We start from the raw sequence: 22,834 nt of genomic DNA, 5'->3' as shown, positions 1-22,834 counted from the left end.
TTCATGAAAGCAAGAACTTTGTCTTTTCTAGCAGGGGAAGCATCGTGGTAGGCAGGCAGATGTCTTTTGAAATCCACACGAGTCACTGGTTTTATCTCCTTAGGCAAGTTGCTATCCTCTCTGAACGTTTTTCTTCAATTGTAATATGGGGAAAAATACATACCATTCTGGATTATTTTGATGATTAGGAACTTTTAATGTAAAGTGCTTTAGCAGTGTTCTGAAATATTTTAGCCAGGTTATATAAAGGGCTTCATTTTATAGCTATTTTCTAACCCAAGAAGCATAGAAATATAGAATGGAAAATTCTATATGTATATGTAAAAGTAATTTTTAAGAAAAGTTTAATTCATAAAAGCATAATTTATTTTTAGTGACCAGAAAATAATTAGACTGTCAAAATTAATTTATTTTTTAAAAGAGAACTGATTTTTATAAAAAAAAGTATGTTAAAATAGCTATTAGATTTGATTGCTACATTGGGTTCTGTTAACCATAACCAAAACTAGGTTTTAATATAGTCATTTAGCTTATCTTTACGTATTTTTGTCATTTTCCTTTAAAAATCTATATTATAGAAGAAATAAAATTGATAGAAATTCTATATTAATAATAAAAGTAATACACATCAGTTAAGCAAAAAAAAAAAAAAGGTTTTCACTGATACTATTCCTTCAGATGTGAATGAACATGTTTTACTCATTTCTAATTCTATTTTATAGATTTAGTTCCAAATACTAGTGCTTTACTTCACTGAAGAAAAGCAATTAAAAATTTCATTACAATAAGGTTATTTCATTTCCATGTTAAATTTATTGCTTAAGAGTGGTTCATTCTATAAATCAGAATTTCATAAAATGTTAAAAATATTTTTTTTTTTTTAGTCTGAGTGTTCTTTTTAAATCTTTACAGGAAAATGGATGTGTCTCCGACAGAGACTATTTTCAAGTATCTCTGCTTGTGCAAATTATAGAACATAAATTTTCTTTCTCCAAAAATAGATTGTTGCTTGCCTGGTGACTCCAGTCTTCTGTGGCATAGTGATGTTTGACTTCTGGTTCTTATTGAGAGGTGCAGTATATGGATTTTAAACATTGCATCTATAGAAATTGATCCAAATGTATAATAACCTTAGAATATTTTTACTCATACATAAAGAAATACTGTGTTGTTACGTGTTGTTTATTAATGTGGAAGAAACTAGAGATTCCTCCCTGGATTGGGATACACTGATATTTATTTTTAAACATGGAATTCGAAAGTAAAGATGGAGTAGAGCAATGAATGCTCCTTACAGAGGCAGAGGCATGAGGGATCCTATGCCCATTGTTAGATTTCTATATTGCAGACTATTTTTACACTTCTCTTCGTTCGTCAACTGCTCTTCAAGTCACGTATGCATGCTCACTAATTTAACAGGCACCTGTTGTCATGGCAGCAGAGAACAAGAATGAAATTCATTATTTTATGCAGTGAGAGTTCCCAGGTGATACAGGTGCTGGCAGCGGGTGGAGCGGGGGGAATACTGTAGGCTTTTGCTTTGTATAGCTCCCCAAGTAAGAGGCTGTGTCTATATTAGCAAGTGCCATGGGGATGATGGGATTTGTCTGAGGTTGCGTTCTCTACAATCTAGTGTCCCTTTATACACTCATTAGACTACATGGGGCCAACTCTAGTTCCGTTGATAATATGGCAATCATACAATGGTTTTCATCAAGGCAAATTCATGTGAAGGGATTTTCCAGTGTAAGTTATTATCTGATAAACAAGTCCATATGTTTTTGTATCTGTCTGTCTGAAGGGGTGCTGATAATGATAACAATTCTCACTGTCTTTTTCCCTTTTTGAAATAATTAAAATAATTGTCGTAAATGGAACTTTTTTCTAAATGAGATATCCAATGAGGTAACTTGGATTGAAAGAAATCTTCCAGAAAACTACTTATTGTAGAAAAGAATTTCCTTTGGTTGTTTCTGTCAACCTGCCCAGTATGTATTTATCGAATGCCTATTACATACATGGCATTATGGCGGACCCTCTGTGAGATACGAGAATTCATTATCCATGGTTAGTTAATTTAAACCCACATGAAGAAACTAACCAAAAGCACATAACAAGCACAGGCCATTCCATTATTTGGCCTGTTCATTTTTTTTTGTATTTTATTCAGTGTATGCTACATTTTAAAAAATCCATTACTTTGATAAGCCACCACCATTTTGTTTATTTGACTCTTCCCAATATAAGACAGTGCTTTGGAGGAGCATTGTAAATAGCCATATACAAAGTGGGTGCCAACTTTTAGCAGGGTTCATCCAATAACAAACATTTATTGAGTGCCTACTATGTGCTAGGCATTGAGTGAATTACTATGGTGAATGTTAAATTCCACCAATTACATGTCTTATTGCATATTTATACTTTCTCTCTGATATGCGTTTTTCTTTCTAAAGATGCAGTTTTTAAATGCTGAAAACGAATCATTTGAAAAGAGATGGTGTGGATCTTAAGATGCTGACTTACCAAACCAGAAACACACACACCTACATAGACGCTTGTGATTATACCCTCACTTAGACCCTTAAAGAGGTGGAAAACAGAGGTGGAAAAACAAGTTTATCTAATTTAACTAACAGATTTGAATGAGAATAACATTTCGATGTTGGGAATTTCCTACCTATGTTAGGAAGAACATCCTCATTTTACCCTGTTTTTATCTGTCAAGTACGTTCTGCCTGTGTTCCCTTTGGTTTTCATTCTTTTAATGTTTTCACCTGATGACCTGCTCCCTTGCCTTCAACCTTTCTTCCAGCTCTGCATGAGAAAATAAAAATGAAACTTGCAGACACATAAAACATTTTTAGTTTTTTTTTTTTTTTTTTTTTAATAGGCACAGTGCGTTTTTTGGGGAGTGAGGGGATGGGGTTATGTTACCCAGGCTCGATTTGAACTCCTGGGCTCAAGCGATCCTCCTGCCTCAGCCTCTTGAGTAGCTGGGACTGTAGGTGCACATAACTGCACCTAGGTAACAATACTCTTCTCCACCTTTCTCTCTGACTACCTGCCCTAATGTTCCCCTTACTCTCAGTAATGTGGTCTTGTACTGTGCTACTCAAAATATGATCCAAGGACGCATGCCACTTCATACCAGTTCATGATGAGATAATACAAAGTAAGCAATTAGAAACTTCGATAATAATTTGATAGAATAATTTTGTCTGTTGAATCTAACAAGATGTCTATCTGGTATTTTCCATTTAAAAAATTTTATTTATCTAATGATTAATCATTATTTATTTAACAAAACAGTAGTCCACATAGAGAAGCACTGGCCAAATACACTCATTGTATCTCTAAAGATGCCTTTGGATTTCTTACTTCCATGCCTTTCCTGGTATTTAGCTAATACTGCCTGGCTCTTAAAATTTAACTGTAATATCATCTCCTTCATGAGTTTTTCTCCGAAATCCTACTGAAGTTCTTTGTATTTCTGATGAAACCCTTATAACTAATATTTTAAATTCAGTATCATTTAACATTCTACACAAATGTGCTTGCTTTTTGCAGTATCATTTTGGAGACTAAACCTGAGAGATACAATCAGGATGGATAAGAGCATGGACTTTAAAACTGTAGATACCTGGACTGGAATCCTTAGAGTTCTGTCATTTAAGAGTTGAGGGGCCTTGAGGAGGTCAACTAGCCCTTTTGTGCCTCAGTTTCCTCATTTATCAAATGAGACTATTGGTATCACCTATGTCTTAAGGTTACTATGAGGATTAAATGAAATAATACATGTGAATCATTAAGTATACAGTTCCTGGCACATACTAAACACTCAATATAAAACTGCTATTCATATTTTTATTATTAATATTAACAGCATTATATATATATACACAAATAAAATAAAAATATAGCACTTTTTTTTTTGAGACAGAGTCTCACCCTGTCGCCCAGGCTTGAGTGCAATGGGGTGATCTCGGCTCACTGCAACCTCTGCTTCCCGGGTTCAAATGATTCTCCTCAGTTTCCGGAATAGCTGGGATTACAGGCACATGCCACCATGCCCAGCTAATGTTTTTTGTAACTTTAGTAGACAGGGGTTTCACCATGTTGGCCAGGCTGGTCTCGAACTCCTGACCTCGTGATCCGCCCACCTCAGCCTCCCAAAATGCTGGGATTACAGGCATGAGCCACCATGCCTGGCCAAAATATAGTGCTTTTTATTGCCTTCATCCAAGCACTGCCTGAAATTAGTGATTTAATCATATTGTTTTGAGGAAAAAGAAGATATGAAGAAACTGACACAATTTCTTGATAGACCCATTTTTGAAGACATGGCTGGTGTGGGTAGTGTGCATAGGGATGGAACGTCTTTGGGTTTTTGCAGATTTCTAATGGGTTTTGGGGAACTAGGACAGTGCAGCAGAGGCACCCTTGTGTTGGTGCTGCAAGCATAATCTGAATCACTCATAAGATACTTTTTTCCTACAGGCAAAACTAACACTACCAAAGGAAAATGGAATTTAAAAAAAACTTTAGAAGAAGGAAATATATCTAAAAATATCCCACCACCACCAACAAAATTTTGGCTGGAACACCTGGGTTTTTCTGAGTACAATTTTAGTTAGGTAAACATTGAAAAGATGTATTTTCCTAAGAAAGGAAAGAGTCGTTTTATGGAAAATGGTGGTTGGCAGTATTTTAAGATGCAGAAGATCAGTTTTGCAAAAGATATTCCTGTTTTAAAGAATGAGAAGATGTGAATTTGAACAAGCAGTAATAATGAGGACTAACACTCACCATTGCTTAGCTGACAAAATTTATCCCCAAATAGCCTTCTTTTAGGATGATTACCTACATAGACACGTAGATGTGCACTACAGTGCTTAATCATGCAGTAGTTAAGTGATTGTTTTAATGTGTGCACTAAACAAGTATATTAAAACCATATTATGGATTCATAGCCATGTAGGATGTGCTTTATTAGGCTTTAAAAAATAGATAAGCAGTCTTAAAAGTAAGCATAAATATGCTCAATAGATAACTAAATTAACTGCCTAACAAAATGGCACTGAATTTAAGGGAGTAGATTACGTTTTTGTGGTCAAGTTATTTTTGGTATATTGAATGTGAATTTGAAAGGAAGGCTATAAACAAAATTCTGAGAAGAGCTAGAGAACATGAATTAAGAGGTACATAAGCCCTTGCTAGACAAAGGCAATAATACAAAGACATAATTTACTATAGTTGGAGGATAAGGAAAACGAAGTAAAACCTAGATTATTTGAGAACTTACAGTTGATTTTACATCTGTAGGTGTACACACAGTGTTTGTGCACATGCGCACGCATGTATATATATTTTATATATATATATATAGAGAGAGAGCCATCAAGTACGTATATAGATCTGAAAAAAATGAGTGGCAACATTTTCTAGAAGAGAAGTTGGGCTGAACACACACACCTGTTTTCAATAATAATGTCTGTTAGATCTGGATGGCACAACGATCTGTCAGGGAAGTGGCAAAATCATCACAGACTGTTGAGTCATTCAGAACTGGATCAGACGAAGTACTTTAAAAGTACACTGTAGCAAAAAATCTAATGTTGGTAAGGAAATAAGAAGATGACCTAAATCAATCTTTTCCACCTTTAACTTTTAATGCTTTTGTGTAGTTTAAAAATAGAAAAATACAGTGTTTACAGAAGTACTGAAAGGGCCTTATCTCTAAAGAGCTTATTATTTAACATAAATATATAATACTCATGGTTTTGTTATAGAAACAGTACAAATGTAGTTATGTATTTTAGTCCTTTCCCCACTACTATGAAATCCACAATGATGGAAGAACTTAGGGTTTGAAGAAGCATTTAAGAAATGTTTGGTAGAGTTTTCTTTAAGGGTTATATTCAAAACACATATGTCCAATATAACAGACTTTGATATTGTAGTCAAAATTAAATAAGATTTAGGCTTTAAAATTTTTAATGTTAATATAACTAGATGAAACAAGGATGATGATAAAATGGTACACAGATTCTTTGAAAATCATTAGTTAATGTATATTTTAAAAAAAAGAGGTGATTGGATGGGAAGCAGCTTTTAGAAAAGTTAGTTTTCATGTTCTTTCTGACCTTAACTTAAATAATTGGCAATCAGATGCAGTCTCTTTTATGTCATTTTATTTCTCTTATATTCAAAGTCAGTGAAGGTACTGCATAAAATGACTGAAATTGAGAAGAAAGAGCTCAATAAATTTTTCTAAAAGTTTCTAATTTGTGCTTTTTTCGTTTCATGTGCTATTCTAACCTACAGTTATTTGCTCGGGGCACTCTTGCTCACCTTTGGGAAACCTTCTTATGCTCATGTCAAACAAATGCACATTAACAAGCAGTGGTAACGTACTGTTCCCTGGAGTCAGCCTCTGTGACTTTTTGGATAAGCTATGGGTTAGATTTATGGTCCCATGGCTCAGGGATTGGAACCAATCTTGACAGAACCCTCCTTTTCTGTGACTGTTTCTAGTCCAGCAGTGTACCCTTTGACTGGTGCAAATGCTTGGTTGCTCGCTCGCCACCCATTGTGACCAGCTTTACATAAACTTCATAGAAAATTGGCTTATGCTAACTTCTCTTACAATCCTTCATCTCAAGCATGGTATTTGATACAAAGTCTATTTACATACAGAAAACGGAGAAGAAAGTCCTTTGTCCAATTCTTGAAGCTTGCTCTGGTAGCGAAGCAAAACTAAATAACTATTTCAATTTCCACTGGAAGTGGTAACGATGGAGAGGTGCTGACCTTGGGCAACATTTACCTTGGTGCCTAGCTCACTGATAGGATGTAGAAGATGTTCAATAAGTGTTTGTTGGATAAGTGAATAAATGATCATTGCAAAGTAGGCTAAACTTTGGCACTGCTTTACTGCATCCCTTTCTAAGCAGTTGGTCTCCTGAACAGCTCCATGGGAGCTGCAGAAACACAAGAGGATGAGAAAAAGATGGGAATTTAATACCAAAAGAATAAAAGTGGCAGTATCTGTCTATCTTTTGACTCGTAAGCACACGTACAAACTCTGACTAGTTAGCCTAAAACCATTCAATATGACATACTGGGGAAAAAAAATTGTGAAATTTTGGAGACAAACAAATCTATGTCTAAATCCTAACTTTGCTACTTACTTACTAATATTCTACCCAGGGCAGGTTACTTAATGTCTCTGAGGCTGAATTTTTCTTCATTTAAAATGGATAAATTACTTTTTGTCTTAGAAGCTTGTTTTGAGGTAAATAACTTTGGAGAGTATGTAGGTGTGTCTCAACAAGAGTAATAGTAGTTTTCATTTTTTGAGTGTCTTATAGATGCTTGGGACAGGGCTGGAGGGTGTACACATATTTTCATCAATCTTTCTACCAAGTGTTCAAGGTAAAGAGTATCATTCCTTTTACTCAGGCGTTTAAATTGAGGGTCAGTGATGAAAAGGAATCTGCACAAGGTTGCAGAGCTCAGAAGTGTGAAAGCAGAGATTTGACTTAAATTTATCTAGTTCCTTTGCCCAGGCTTTATTTTACCTGATTCTTAAATATTATTTCTTTCCTTGCCCAAAGGAAATGGAATTAAGCAATTCTTCTTTTTCTAATTAATCTGGTTACCCTCTTCTATAGGGTGGTATCCTTAACTCCCATAATAAACTTCAAGAAGCCCATTTTGTTCACTTGTTTAGATTCTAGCTGTGGCCTCCATTTAGATAGTGCTTTTAGTTTTTATGATTGGGTCTCACATCTTTTCAATAGATTTCTTCTATGTAATTTTGAGTTAGACTACTGTAATACTGAAGTCCAGGTAGGCTAGGGGTTGCAATAAACTTTTTGTGGCAATGAAGTAACTCCAGTTTCCCATAAACCACCTGAGGGAGAAAACAAGACAGAGCCTTCCAGACACGTAGAAGTACAATGGTGTTTCTTCTGTCGTGCATGGAGTCAGAGATTCTGCTGGCCATGTGTCGGTATGTGATGTCAGTGGGAACTTTGAATATTTAGGGTGGAGATGCCTGACTTGGATAATCTGACTTTGGATCTATTAGCAGAAGCTGGAAATGCTCATAACTATGACTGAGTCAGAAGGATATGAACCTTGGACTTGTTCTGACAGTTGCCTTTAATTAAATGAGCCTGGCCCTCTTAGATTCTGGCAAGTCAGCTGTTGAGAAAGCACTGGTTTTTGAAAATCTTGTAACTTTCCCAAGTTTTGTTTTCACTCAGCATCTTGGATTTTGTGTTTTCCATTTACAGATTTATAATCGCTTAGATACAAATTGCTGTGGATTCAGACCTCGCAAGGAAGATATCTGTGTACAGAATGGATTGAGGCCAAAATGTGACAACCAAGGTTCTGCGGCTCTAGCACACATTATCCAGCGAAAGCATGACCCAAGGCATTTGGTTTTTATAGACAACAAGGGTTTCTTTGACAGGAGTGAAGATAACTTAAACTTCAAATTGTTAGAAGGCATCAAAGAGTAAGTTTTATAGTAACATCTGCAGGACATCACATTTATATTAGATAAGTAGCAAGGTTCTGAGAAAACTCACATCTTACATCTGATCATTTTAACCCTTGAAAATCATTGTGAATGTGGAATCTGGGAATGGAGATCCAAGAAGGGAAACAAACCCAAGAAGAACAGAACAAGAGTGCAGCCGTGGCGCCTCTATCGCCAACCCAAACCGCCTACAAAGCGCATACTACATTTCACATTCATGATGTTGCTTGATTCTCATTGGGAAAATCCATGTGGGTTTTGTTGCAAGAGTGCAGGGACCTCTGGCATAGGATCTGGCAGAGCAGGGATAAGCAGGTGGCGGAGGCTCCACTATTAGGCGTAAGATAGGACATGGGAAGAACTAATAGACATGCAAATATTGACATGGCAGAATGTCCAAATTCATAATGAACTCAAGTGACTTTTATGAATGCAGTGGAAAATGACAGCCAATCTGGTAAGTAAGGCATAGTCTCAAAGGACAGCTGGCTGTTGAATTCAGCAGGAGGATTTTTCAGCATTTTGAAATCCTTCAAGGAGACATAGATTAAGGGGAAAAGTATCTAACACCTGAGAGAGGGTTTATGGAGGCTAGTTAGGGAAGAATTATTTATTTACTAAGGGTTGACCAAGAATTCAAGAAAGATCTCAAAGATTTGGGGACATCCGGCAAGACTCAGAAAGAATGCAGAGTGGAGAGGGAACCAAAGAAGGAGCTCTGCAATGCAGAAGTTAAAACACAGTGGTTGCTCATGGCACACTTGATCATACATCTATTGGAAATAAAGGACATTAAGACACTTAGTAATGGCAAGAACCCAGCTATAAAGCGTGAGCTGTTCAACCCCAGCAGTGGAAATTGTGGCTGGATTTCAAGTTCCACCACATAGTGGGCAGAGCCACTCTCCATACTTCCCACCTTAGTCAGAAATCAGATTGACTAAGAGACTGCTGTAGGGTGGAGATCTAAAAATAGAGGGTTCATTGGTAAAATAGGTAACCAGCTGTGTGAAGCTAGGTGACTGCTGGAAAGCTCACGAGCAAGTCTAAAATTGAGGTTAGAACCCAGGTCTTCCAAATCCAAGTTCAGTATTTTTTTTTCTGTAGTAACTGTGGTGTTATTTCTGTAATAACTGTGGTGTGTTCTGTTACTATTACTCTTGTTAATAATATTCTGGAGCATATTTCAATCATTCTTCCTAAACTCGATGACTTACATGGTGTGGATTTTGTGTACTTAAGCATTAAGAGCAATACTGTTCCTGTGAGAGTTTTATGAGACACGATTTTATAAGTTTTTTGCCGGGTCCTGCCCGGTTGATACTTGTTTCTCACCATCTCTTTGTGGATTGAAGGCAGGACGTGTGGCAGGTTTTCTCTTTTAAGCTAAGGAAATTTTATGTATGGGAAAATCGACTTTCCTAAGACATCACTTACTAGGGTGATATTACAGGGTCTTCTTAAATCCCTAAATTCCCTCTTAGACTTAGGAGTGCCTGAAGAATACAGTCCATCCATTTCATACATTCATGTAAGTGTGAATATCTTCATTTCTTCTTTCAAAGAAGATTTACGTTTAAATGCATTATGAGGAGTAATGGATTTGAAGTTAAATCTTCTCTGAAAATATAATTCACACATTGAAAAGCAAAAATGAAGACTTTTCTAATCCCTGATTTATGCATTGAATATTCCGACTATTATATCAGTGTAGTGCAGAGACAGGTAATATTTTTGCTTTCCTTTATGAAAAGGATTAACCACTAAGGAGATCCAATGGTTTTAATGATTTCATCTCATGCATCCTGCCCCAGCTAAATTAGTTGAAAGGCTATAGAATTGACAATTCATGAACTGTTAATACTTCATAAAGCAAAAATCCTACTTAATACTAGAGCCCCTAAAGTTTAGCCCCTCAACTATATAGTAATGTCTTCAGGCAACTAAGAGCATCTTATAAACGTTCTTTCATTCCACACTTCCTCACATACAGTAAGCTTGTCCAGCGCTTTGGCCTTTTTACTTGCTGCAGCCTCAGAACTGCTAGAGCACCTGATACTTGCTTTCAGGCACTCTCTGTGCCATCTCCATTGTGCTCCATTGAAATTTGGAAGAAGTGCTTAGAAGGCCTGAAATTTCTGGCAAAGTGTACTCTTTAAGCAAGTATATATGTTCTTACTATAGTTTTTGAGGTATAACTGAGTTTATTAGAAATGTACTCTTAAAAAATATTTTTACTGTGCTTTTATCAGCATTTTAATGAAAGCTGAGAAACGTCAGATTGGGGATTTAGCAAAATATTACTTACGTTTTTGACCTAGAAATTTTGCTAAGTCCTTCAGATAATGTATATGCTGGACTCCTGGCTTTCTACTTTCTAAATGAAGAAAAGCAAGCGCAATGCATTCTTTCAAGGTAATTCAGCAAAGACCCCTCTAAATTGGTCTTAGGTTTTCCAGAGAGACTTTCATTGTGGAACTAAAAGTTTTCTCTGAAACTTGAGTTTTGCTAAATTTATTTGAAAACATCTTAGTACTCCAGTTAAATAAAATGATCCTAAATCCTCAGAGTTCCAGAGGTATAATATGACTCAAAGACAATTCGTTCTTTAATTTGATGTGTTTGAATGATTCTTGTCTCATTTTAGTACACACATTTTTTATTATTTCACATAAATTCAGTTGTGTAACTTGTATTCAGGCAGAATACTTTATTGACGTTGTCATCATCAATTTGTCTCTCATATTTTCTTGCATAAAATCCCACCTTGATACGTCAGAGGATACCATTCTACTTGACAGATTAAAGGGGTTTCCACAGCTGAAATGAGCCTAAGACTAAGAAAAGTATTTCTGCCAGGCTAATAGAATCCTTTCCAATTCCATGCCTTTGTTTGACTGTACAGAATTACCTTAAGTAAGATGTCTGTCATGTTCTGAATGGTGTAGAATATTCAGTTCACTGGAAACACTTTCTTCTAGTATATTATTATTAAGAGAAGTGTCATCTTGGCAGTGACAAAAATGTTTTGGTTCTCAAACATACCATTTGATAGTGTGATTTATGACAGGTTAATGAAAGGCAGGACAGTTGGGTAAGGAGTACTATTCCCAAGCAATTACTAAGATTGAAATACCATGTTTTATCTTTTCAGGTTTCCCGCTTCTGCAGTTTCTGTTTTGAAGAGCCAGCACTTACGGCAGAAACTCCTTCAGTCTCTGTTTCTTGATAAAGTGTATTGGGAAAGTCAAGGAGGTAGACAAGGAATTGAAAAGCTTATTGATGTAATAGAACACAGAGCCAAAATTCTTATCACCTATATCAATGCACACGGGGCCAAAGTATTACCTATGAATGAATGACAAAAGAATTTTCTGGCTAGGATGTTATATATAAATATGCATTTTTGGTTTTGTTTTTAAATCAAGCACATCAACCTCAAGCGTGTTTAGCAATGAGGCAGTGTAGATGAATACATAAAATAAATGACTTTAACCAAGTAGCTATAATGGAACTGAGCACTGTATGCATACTTTAAAAAGTTTTTAAAAACAAGCTACTTAAGAAGTATTTGTTTATATTTTTCTGTAACATCATGCTATGTGTGAATCTGAACATCTGACAACAGAAGTTTCAGTTATTATTCTAGCTAAGTTTTGAAAACATTTGTCATGCTGTTTAATAGAAAAGTGTAAGCCAGAGGTACTGACTCCATTCATAAAGCATATTTTATGCCATTTTGACTGTTCTGACCAAGTACTAATGGGAATGATTCTTGACGTTCTTCTGTTGCTGATTGTTAACATAGAGCAGCCTCCACACTACCCCGAGGCAACTCTACATTGGAACACTGAGGCTCACAGCCTGCAAGAGCATCAGAACTGACCATACATTTAAACAGAAATGCTGACTTATTTGCAAAATCACCAGTATATTTTCTATTGTGTCTATAAATAATCAGCCATTTAAGTAGCAAGAATCATATTTTCCATTCCTTTTTAGAAATTTTTTTTGTTGCCACTATGGAAATCATTCAAATCTGACAATTTACATATTAAAGAGTCTTACTCTCTCTGTTTCGGTCCAATTCATGCCTAGTGGCTGAGAAATTAAATAATTCTCAAGTATGAAGTTACCTATCTGAAAATGTACTTACAGAGTATCATTTTAAAATGGATGTCTCTTTAAAAATTTTGTTACTTTTACAAACAATGTAATATAATTTATGTGTATTTTATTAATAGTAGTGAATTCCTTAACATTTGTTCTATGTAATTATATTTAATTTGGTTTAATGGTTGCTGCCCAGATATTGAGAATTGGTCCCGATATTGAGGGTGTTTCAATATATTATCTGGCTTATTTCAACATGAGTAATATGAACAAAATAAGTTAAAACCTGCCTCTGATCAATTTTCCTCATGGCTAGAACTAACACAGTAAATTTGGACAATATTAAGCCTCAAATAATCCTCTCCAAACTCAACACTTCTTAAATTAGCTTGGAAGAGGTTCGTGTGTTGCATCTTTATGTCCTTTGCCAATACCCAAGATGGTCACATATGGTAAATACTCACATAGAATTTCAAATTCAGAATAGATTACCATTACCCTCCTGCCCTTACACATCCTACTTCTTATTTAAAAGCTCAATCTGTGACTTTTTCATTTCCTGAAAGTTTAAAAATACAATTTGAGAATGTTTATAATACATTCTCTCCTGTCTTTCACAGTTATGTCTGTTATTGCTAAAATACACCACATTTTCTTTGTTCTGTTCAAGGGTAACTCAGTATCTGTGTGAAAGAGAACTACTAACAACATTACAATAGACGCTAGATTTGAAAAAAAATCTGTAGATCTAATTGACACAAGTGTAGAACAAAATGTCAAAATAATGTTTTAAGTATAAGAGAAGATGGACCAAGGAGAGAGAGATCATTTGAAAATCTAATTGTAGCTTTTCTAGGCTCACATTCATGTACTACTTTTAGCACCCTTATGGGCTGTGCTCGCCCCCTGGGCAGTTGAGCTTTGGACTATCTTCCTCTTCAATGTTCCCTCTATTGACCTGAGTGCTTCCCTCGCGTCTACAGATTTATAGCACTCCTTGGCTCTTTTGAGTCTCCACTTTTACTCACTGTCTCTGGGATTTTTAAGATCCTTTTCGTATCTTATAAATCATCCTCTTAATGAAAATTAGCCTAACGAAAGTTTGGAGACTGGAATTCTACTTTGAGCCACTGATTTGAAATAACTCTTTTGGCAAGTTGCCTGACACCTTGTCTTACCAAGGTGGCATATTTGCATTTTTACTGCTTAAAACATTTTTTTTTTACCATCTTTATCCAAATTTATCATATTGATGGTAGGACTAACAGGCTTTTTAGAAGCTGGCTTTAACTTTTGAGTCTCAAGCTACAATGCTGTTGGGTAGCCTGGTCCTCCCACGTGAGGGTTTAACTTCGTTTATTTGCCTCCAGTTATTCCAAAATGCTTATTAAATGAAAGGCCCAGGAACATGTTTATTTTAGTCACCTTTGCTTTTTAACAATTTTGTTTTGTAACCAATGAGTAATTCATGATGAATTATTTTTGACTAATAGATAGCTGAAGGCCAGGCTTTTAATTCTAATAGGTAATGCTCTTCTTTTGTCTTATTGAAACAATGAGAATACTCTGTGCATTTCAAATGCACTCCGATTATGCTGCGGTTTCATTCACATAAGCACAATATGTGTTTTATTTATAACTTCATAACAAACTTATAATGTAATAATTTACCTTAGCAGACATGCAAACACTTATTCTTGTGTGACTTACTTTCTTTAAGCTAATAATATAAAAATAAATATGTATCTTAAAAATCTATAATGAAACATTAGAAATTAAAGATACATGCTTTTTATTTTGCAGATGAGTTCATTTGCTTTTGTAGATGTGTTTTCAAAAGCTAGGTACAAAGGAATGTTTGCTACCTTTAGCCCTGAATAAAGAAATAGAGTCAAGAATTTTGTTGGATTGTGTTTGTGTGTGCATATATTTGATATCATCATTATATTTGTAATCTTTGGACTTGTAATCATAGCCTGTTTATTCTATTGTGCCATTAAATATACTTTACCTTATATATAATGAATAAAATACCTAGATGTAGATTTATTTACACACTGTCTTATGAAATTCTTATGTTTATATCAGCACAGAACAAGCACACATTTAGAGCATTCATCTGAAAATTATATGGAAATCGAACGTGGGTCAAATAAAGGTGATAAAGACCTTTTTTAAAAAAATTAAGTATCATAAACAATAATCAAGAACTTTCATTCATGAAAGAACTATAATTGACTTGTCAGATAAAGATGATAACAATTGACACTTGGGACTACTAGAGGGGGACAAGTGTTGAAAAACTAATTCTTGGGTGTTATGCTCAGTACGTAGGTGATGGGATCATTCATATCCCAAACTTCAGTATCATGCAGTATGCCTAGGTAACAACCCTGCACATTTACCCCCTGAATCTAAAATAAATGTTAAAAAAGAAGAAAAAAAAGAAAGAATTGACTTGTCAGAATGAAACTTGGAAATAGCCAGAAAAGAGTTTTGTGTGTTTTTTCAGTGCAATGCTGGGCTTAATTTTCTATTACATGGGCTACTTAACAATGCAGGAGGGCAAAGACTTATAGACTTTTGTTCCGTAGAGATGCAAATAATTTCTTTCTGGTGGAAGTGATAAACTTAATGATTACAATTTATTACTTTGTTGGGCATTAACCAGTTTTAATCTAGTCCAACAATCTTATCCCAATATTGCCTATAAATATTTAGCTTTTGAGATACACTTTTAAATGGTTTTTACCATCTCACTGGTTCCATCATTAATGGATTATTTGAATAAAATCTTTATAATCTATTCATTTAACATTTTCATATGAATCAGTTTTTCATCTGTTGAAAATTTTGCTTTAATAAACATTTGACCATAGAGCCATATAATTTTATTTGCTTGAGAGTCATGATTTTACATTTTGGAAAATTTTACTTTAATAAACTTTCAAAACACAGACTTATACAATTTTCTTTTTTCTTTTTTGAGACGAAGTCTTGCTCTGTCACCCAGGCTGGAGTGCAGTGGCATGATGTTGGCTCATTGCAACCTCTGCTTTCTGGGTTCAAGGGATTTTCCTGCCTCAGCCTCCTGAGTAGCTGGGATTACAGGTGCCTGCCATCATATCCTGATAGTTTTTGTATTTTTAGCAGAGATGGGGTTTCACCATGTTGGACAGGCTGGTCTGGAACTCCTGACCTCAGGTGATCTGCCCGCCTTGGCCTCCCCAAGTGCTGGGATTACAGGCTTGAGCCACAGCGCTTGGCTGACTCACACAATTTTATAATAGAATGGCACCATGAAGTCAGCATCCTGTCCAACAACTTCATCCTCCTGATGGAGAAACTAAGGCTTAGTGAGGCAAAGTGACTTGCCCCAGTCTATACAAACTGTTGACTGAGAATCTTCAATGTTGAAACTGACTTAGAAAGTTAGAAAGCCAAGATTTTCTCAGAGATTTATTATCTACCAAGATAAAATAAGAAATCCCACTTTATACACCTTGAAGATCTTACATAGGCATATTCATATGTAGTAATAATTTTAGGGCACTATTTTATGAACATTTGGAGAGCAGAATGAACAAGAAAGCTACTTATATTATGAAACTTTTGATAATTACATTGCAAAGTTGATTGAGAATTTACCAAGTGTTACACTGTGTTAAACAATGCAGATACACAAATTAATAAGTAAATTTTTAACGTGTTAACCATCAATCGACCTGTAATTGGGCTTTAAGTTATATCTTTAGTAGCAAAAACGTAGGAAAACAATTCTTTTGAGAAGTGTCCAGAAATGAACTCTTATTAGACTAGAGAGGGGATTCGGTACTCACAGTAAGAGTTTGCCTATCTGTAGTTTATTGTTAATGATTGCTGCTTGAAATGATAGTTCATAGTCACATTGTGGCTAAATGAATAGATCTAATCACCTCAATATGTTCTGCAGACATCACCATGTTCTAGTGTTATGGTACAATAATAGATTAATACTGTTTTGCAACTTAATGAATATACTGATTAATCAAAAATGCATTAATTTATGTTCTGTGTTGTACCAGTGGTATTTAACCTTTTATGAGATCTGGATCTCTTTGAGAAGATGATTAAAAGTTTAGCTGTCTATACAGTTCTGTGTGTAGTTTCATGGGGCTCTCAGATCTGCAGATACCTATTTATGGAGCTCTTCCCTCCCAGGTCTATAGTCTCCCAGGTTAAGAAAGTTTGCTTTCTAGTGTACTTAAGAAGATGGGAAATTATATTATTTGCATTCAGAAGATCTTCACCTAATATGTTTTAAAAGCTTTGTTTTTACGCAAAGGTGAAAACTTAGGTTTTGGTGAGGAATATTCAATGAGATACATTATTTACCAATGAAAGTTGAGAGACCATTTACTTTAGCAACTCTTAAACATTTTCAGCCCATACCATCAATTCTAAATTCACTACCCTTTACTTAATCAACTATAGAAACAAACCTTTGAGTTTATTTTCACTTCAATCTTTAATTTATTAAAAATTACCAGTTACCTGTTTTATTTGCTGTGAAATACAAAAGATCTCAGATAGTCACTTTTAAAATTGTGTTTTGCTCAGGAATAAAAAAACAAACACCACATTTTATCACTCTAAGTGGTAGCTGAACAATGAGAACACATGGATACAGGGAGGAGAACATCACACACTGGAACCTGTTGGGGGTAGGGAACTAGGGGAGGGATAGCATTTGGAGAAATACCTAATGTAAATGATGGGTTGATGGGTGCAGCAAACCCGTCATGGCACACGTTTACCTATGTAAGAAACCTGCATGTTCTGCACATATATCCCAGAACTTAAAGTGTAATAAAAAATAATTGTGTTTTGGAGTATAGAAGAAATACAGTCAGTGTATGCTATTGAATGATTTCCTGCCAGTGGTTTTCTGGGCATTACCATAATACTCCTGCTTTTTATTAAACAACTTCCTAAACAAATGAATGAATTTTTCCCAAAGGAATTATTTCCTTGACATTTATGCAAAGAACTGTAACCATTTCTTACTGTTCTTTTGGCCTGTTAGAGGAGTTTGAAGTGTCTATGCTCATGTCACCTTTTGCCCCACTTCCAATTTACACACAGCTGTCTTATGTCAAAATATGGCATATTCACCAATTTTTAAGCTCTTTAGTCCTCCGGGATAGGGCTTTGCCATAAGAAAGGTCTGACTAAGAAGGGTTGCTGGCAGACTGTTTTGCAAACTAAAAATGCACATGGTAAGCGAATGAAGTCACAGGAATCCTTTCTTAAAACGACATTGCATGTGGTTAAATTTGTTCAATATTTTTTTTTCATCTTAGAAAGGTACCATTTTATTCTCATGATTCCAAAGTGTATTTAGTTTGTTGATAAAAATATGCACAGTCATGTGTACATTAAGAAATCTCTATGCTTCTTCTTTTAAGAAAGTTATCTGTATTTTGTAAGAGTACTTGTCAAGATTTCTAAAGCTTTTGAGACAAAGAGCTAACAAATAAAAAAACTTCCTTGTCAGTGGCTTTAATCACTGCTGCAGAATAGCTAGCTGTGCTATATTTCGAAAGGCAAACTGGGCTGCGAGAGAGTGGGACAAGTCACTAAATGAGACTGAAACAGCTGTGATTCTGCAAGATGTGCCAACAATGTCTTTAGCTTCAGGACACCAGACGTTATTTGGTTTATAAAGTACCCTATGTTATTGGCTCTGCTTCTGTTTAAAAGAACAAGATATCGTGTTCTGTACACTCATTTCAGGCTCTCAGGAGTATTAAAAAAACCCATCATTCTCAGCAAACTAACACAAGAACAGAAAACCAAACACCACATGTTCTCACTCATAAGTGGGAGTTGAACAATGAGAACACATGGACACAGGGAGGGGAACATCACACACCAGGGCCTGTCGAGGGGTGAGGGGCTAGGGGAGGAATAGCATTAGGAGAAATACCTAAAGTAGCTGACGGGTTGTTGGGTGCAGCAAACCACCATGGCATGTGTGTAACAAACCTGCATGTTCTGCACATGTATCCCAGAACTTAAAGTATAATGAAAAGAAAAGAAAAAAGAAACAACTCTGATCCAGATATTCCCTCTAACTTTCTGAGAATACGTTATGATTAAGCTTGCAAGATTCAGTTCTTTTGAAAGAGAATGAGCAAATGATTTATAGCTTCTCCTAGGAGGGAGTCAATTTTCTTCTCTTTTAATCAGGTAACAAACGAAAGTCCTAAAAGATAGGACTTTCCCAAGAGTTTTGGTGGCTACTATGGCAATGCTCTTATTGTGTATTACTGTTAGTATTCCTTTAGTGCTTGCAATACCAAAAATTTTATCTCAGATAGAAAGGATATGCTATGTTTAGAGAGGAGGGATGTGGCAGCATCCAGAGAAGCAAATTCCTAATTAAGGACAAATTTCTAATTAAAACCTGACTTTAGCCTGGGTTTTCTGAATCCCCGAATTAGGGACATTTTGAGTCAGATAATTCTTTATCACGGGTAGCTGTCCTGTGGACTGCAAGATGTTCAGCAGCATCCCTGGCCTCTACCCACTGGATGCCAGTAGCAGCCTGTACAGGTGTGACAGCAAAGAATTCTCTAGACATTACAAAATGTCTCTGGGAGGCACAATCATTTCCCAGTTGAGAACCGCTGCTTTAGCCCATCGATAGTCCTTTATAAAGGGTAAAACTTTTACCATTTTTTGGTTCTCTCACATTTCATTTATGAAGATTTTCTCTGTCAAATTCCTTGTACTGTAATTTATGGCCACATTGTATGACGTCGGTAATAGCCCTACGAGGTCTGATGATTGAACCAGCGGATCCTTGAGCAAAGCCACATGACAGTCAGAAGGAAGAAGCATCTTGAGTTCTGAAATAAAATGTAGAGGTGAAGCATAACTCTGGGAGCATATGATAAATTAAGTATCAGGGTGAAAATTTTTTAATGGGTTGTTGTTGCAGATAGGAGTGCTTGCAAATCTGTGTGTTCCATCCTCTGTCCCAGGACTCAGTATCTGCATTCTTTAAGAAGATAACCTGGACCCTCAGGAACCTTGTGGGAGCCTCTTCTGAAAGAGGATCAAAGAAATGGAAACTAGGTGTTTACCTCCCGGCAGGAGAGGAGGAGGAACAGCAAAATGCATTAGAGTGGAATTGTTTTAGCCATGATATAGTCAGTAGCCACGGAGTAGTGCAGAGTCACAGTGTCAGTTAGGGTAGACTAAGTACAGCTATGGTAACAAAATGCCATTAAATCTCAGTGGCTTAAAACACAAAGGAAGATTTCTCATAGCACATATCCATCACAGATTGGCAGACTTTTACTCTTTGTAGAATTTCACTCTATTTTCTTAAAATGGTGGCCTTTTTTCTTTTTATTGATACCTAATACTTTTCCATATTGATGATGTACATGTGATATTTTGATACATACATACAAAGTAATGTATTTGTAATGAACAAATCAGGGTTATTAAGATATCCATGACCTCAAACATTTATTCCTCACCTAAACATTTTATTTCATGGTCGAAGGTGTTTCCTCCTCCTGAGCTTCATGTGGCTTCCTCAAGGATCCCTTTTCCCAGAGACCCGGGCTGAAGGAACAGCCTGGATGCTTCCATCTCTGTGCCTGAGCAGGACAAAGTTCTGAAGGGCCTTTCACTTCCACACACAACTCACTGGACAAAAGTAGCCAGGAAAGGAGGGACACTAGAAATATCTGGTGAATGATGTTTAACTGTAGTGTGTGGTGAAAGTTACACATGGCGCCTCTCATTACATCTGAGACAGCACAACTTAAACTTATAATGGTTTTTCCAATAACCTTTTACTTTTGGGAACCTTCCACCCCAATCCACCCTCATCTCACCTCTGCCCTGGATTCCAGGCCATAGTGAATAGGTCCAGTGATGTGCATGTGACTTAAGCTGGGCAAATCACAATCTTCTTTTTCAGCCCTTCTCGTGGCATAATTCATTGGTTCAAAATTGAACACCTGACCTAAGTGGGCCAATCTGAATACTTCCCTCAGAATTTTATTATAATGGTGTAATTTTCTCTTTTAAAAAATTGATATGTAATAATTGTGCATATTTGTGAGGTATGCATATTTTGATACATACAGACTCTGTAATTATCAAATCAGAGTTACTAAGATATGCGTGACTGGAAACTTTTATCATTCCTTTGTGTTGGAAACATTTTAAATCTTCTCTCTAGCTATTTTGAAATACATAATAAATTAAAAGTATATTGATAACTGTAGTCACCTTACTCTGCTATCGAACATTAGAACTTACATCTTCTATCTAACTGTATGTCTGTACTCATTAGCCTCTCTTCATCCCTCCCATTCCCCGCCCATATACTTCCCAGTATCTGGTAATCATCATTCTACTCTCTACCTCCATGAAATAACTTTTAAGTCCTGCATATGAGTGAGAACATGTGATAGTCTTTCTGTGCCTGGCTTATTTCACTTAACGTTATAACCTATAACTCCCTTAGAATATTAGAACTGAAAATGAGGAAGAGAAACCAGGACCAAATACTAAAGTAATAATATATAATCTTCCAGTGATTTTAGCCATGATTTCTTCTATGTGAGCCGGAGAAACTTAATTGTAGGTAGAGACAGAGAGAGAAGAAATATGGAAACAGATACCCAAGGAGGATCTGATATGAAAGGAATCTTGTGGCTTTTGATTTCTTTGTTAGTTGTTCTAAAGTTCCCTCCTAGTTCTTGGTTTCTGTGAAATGACTGAGAATCCTTTCTATAATTCACCTTTTGGCTAATGCTTCATCTAAATGGATTATTCTTCTAATACTTGCAATGAGCAGAGAATCTATAATTTATTTCTAAAGAAATGTTTTTTATTTATGAATTTTAGAAAGTATATCATTATTTCTTCCTATGACAGATTAAAAAGTTTGTGCTCTTAAATTTTTCCTACTTCCTTCACAAATTAACTTCTAAAATATTTACCATCATTCTTACATTGTTACTATCGTTAATATTTACCTTCTATTTCCTACTCTGTCTCAGGTACATTAGTTCTACATTTGAATGAATTTCATGCCCACTATCAATTACAGCTTCTTCCTTCCCGATGTTTTTATTTCATGCATTTCATTTTTTTGACTGGCTTCATTATCAACCAATTTTTACACACATACTCCTAAATTCCATCTTCACTTAGTTTTTGTTCATTAGTGAATCTCATTCTGCTATGTTTATGTATGTAAATTATCTGGCTGATATAAAATCTGGAGTTCGTATTTTTTTCCCTCAAAAGTCTATAGATACATTCTAGCACTGTCACCTGACATTGAACACTGCGATAAGATTTCCTAGGCAACTCTGGTTTTTTTCCCTCTAACGTTTAGGTGATTTGCTTTCCAATTTTTTTTGTTTGTTTGTTTTGTTTTTACATTGGCAACCTCTTTAATATCTAGAGACTAGATATTACAAAATCGGGACTCATTTGTCCAGTATATACACAATATATACAGTACAGCAAAGTTAAATGAAATGCATGTAACATACAGGCAATGGATTAAGCTGAAATTTTCTAATAAACAACGGCAAAACACCTTTTGCAATTTCTTCCCTCCCACCTCCCAGGTGGTTCAACAATTCCACTTCCAAACAACATTTCCCATCAGTTTTTAAAAGCTATTTACAGAAAGTGTTATTCTACTACCACTTTTAAATACATCAAGCACTTCCTTCCAAATATCTAGAAAGACTTAGATATTTCATATAACTTGTCCACCACGTACACAGCACTGTTAAATAAAATTGCACACACATAACAATGGTTATCATCTAAGGTATCTTCTAAATGTGGCCATTTTGGCCTTGAATCATTCCCTCCTCCCTTCCTTCTCTGCCTTCAATCCAGGGGACAAGTACAGGAACATGTAATGCTTAGAGATGGCTGAACAAATTCCTATGCAAAAGTCATTTACAGAAGACAAGTCTTCCTATGAATTTCAACACAAAGTGTACAAAATATGCTAATTTTACTACTTTGTCATACACTGGCAACCTCTTTAACATCTAGAGACTAGATGTTGAAAAATTAGGACTATTTGTCCATTATATACACTATATACAGAGCAAAACAAAATGCACAAAACAT

General features: G+C 35.6%; 1 protein-coding gene across 4 annotated transcripts in view; it reads left to right on the top strand.

The window, feature by feature from the left end:
• The window catches only part of GASK1B (golgi associated kinase 1B), a 47,522-nt gene extending 32,803 nt beyond the window's left edge, over positions 1-14,719 (top strand). For 2 of the 4 annotated variants that reach the window (XM_005556173.4, XM_045392991.2), the window contains exons 4-5: positions 8,301-8,527; positions 11,706-14,719. In XM_005556173.4, the coding sequence (XP_005556230.3) occupies positions 8,301-8,527; positions 11,706-11,913 (435 nt within the window). In that variant the 3' untranslated portion in view covers positions 11,914-14,719. The remainder of the gene's footprint in view (positions 1-8,300; positions 8,528-11,705) is intronic. The other 2 variants (XM_074040998.1, XM_074040999.1) reach the window with 1 other exon arrangement.
• Positions 14,720-22,834: the final 8,115 nt, after the last annotated feature.

Source organism: Macaca fascicularis, chromosome 5 (assembly GCF_037993035.2).
Source record: "Macaca fascicularis isolate 582-1 chromosome 5, T2T-MFA8v1.1".
Classification (NCBI taxonomy): Eukaryota; Metazoa; Chordata; class Mammalia; order Primates; family Cercopithecidae; genus Macaca; species Macaca fascicularis.
The sequence above is the reverse complement of the archived record's forward strand: the minus strand, read 5'-3'. Positions and strand labels throughout refer to the sequence as shown.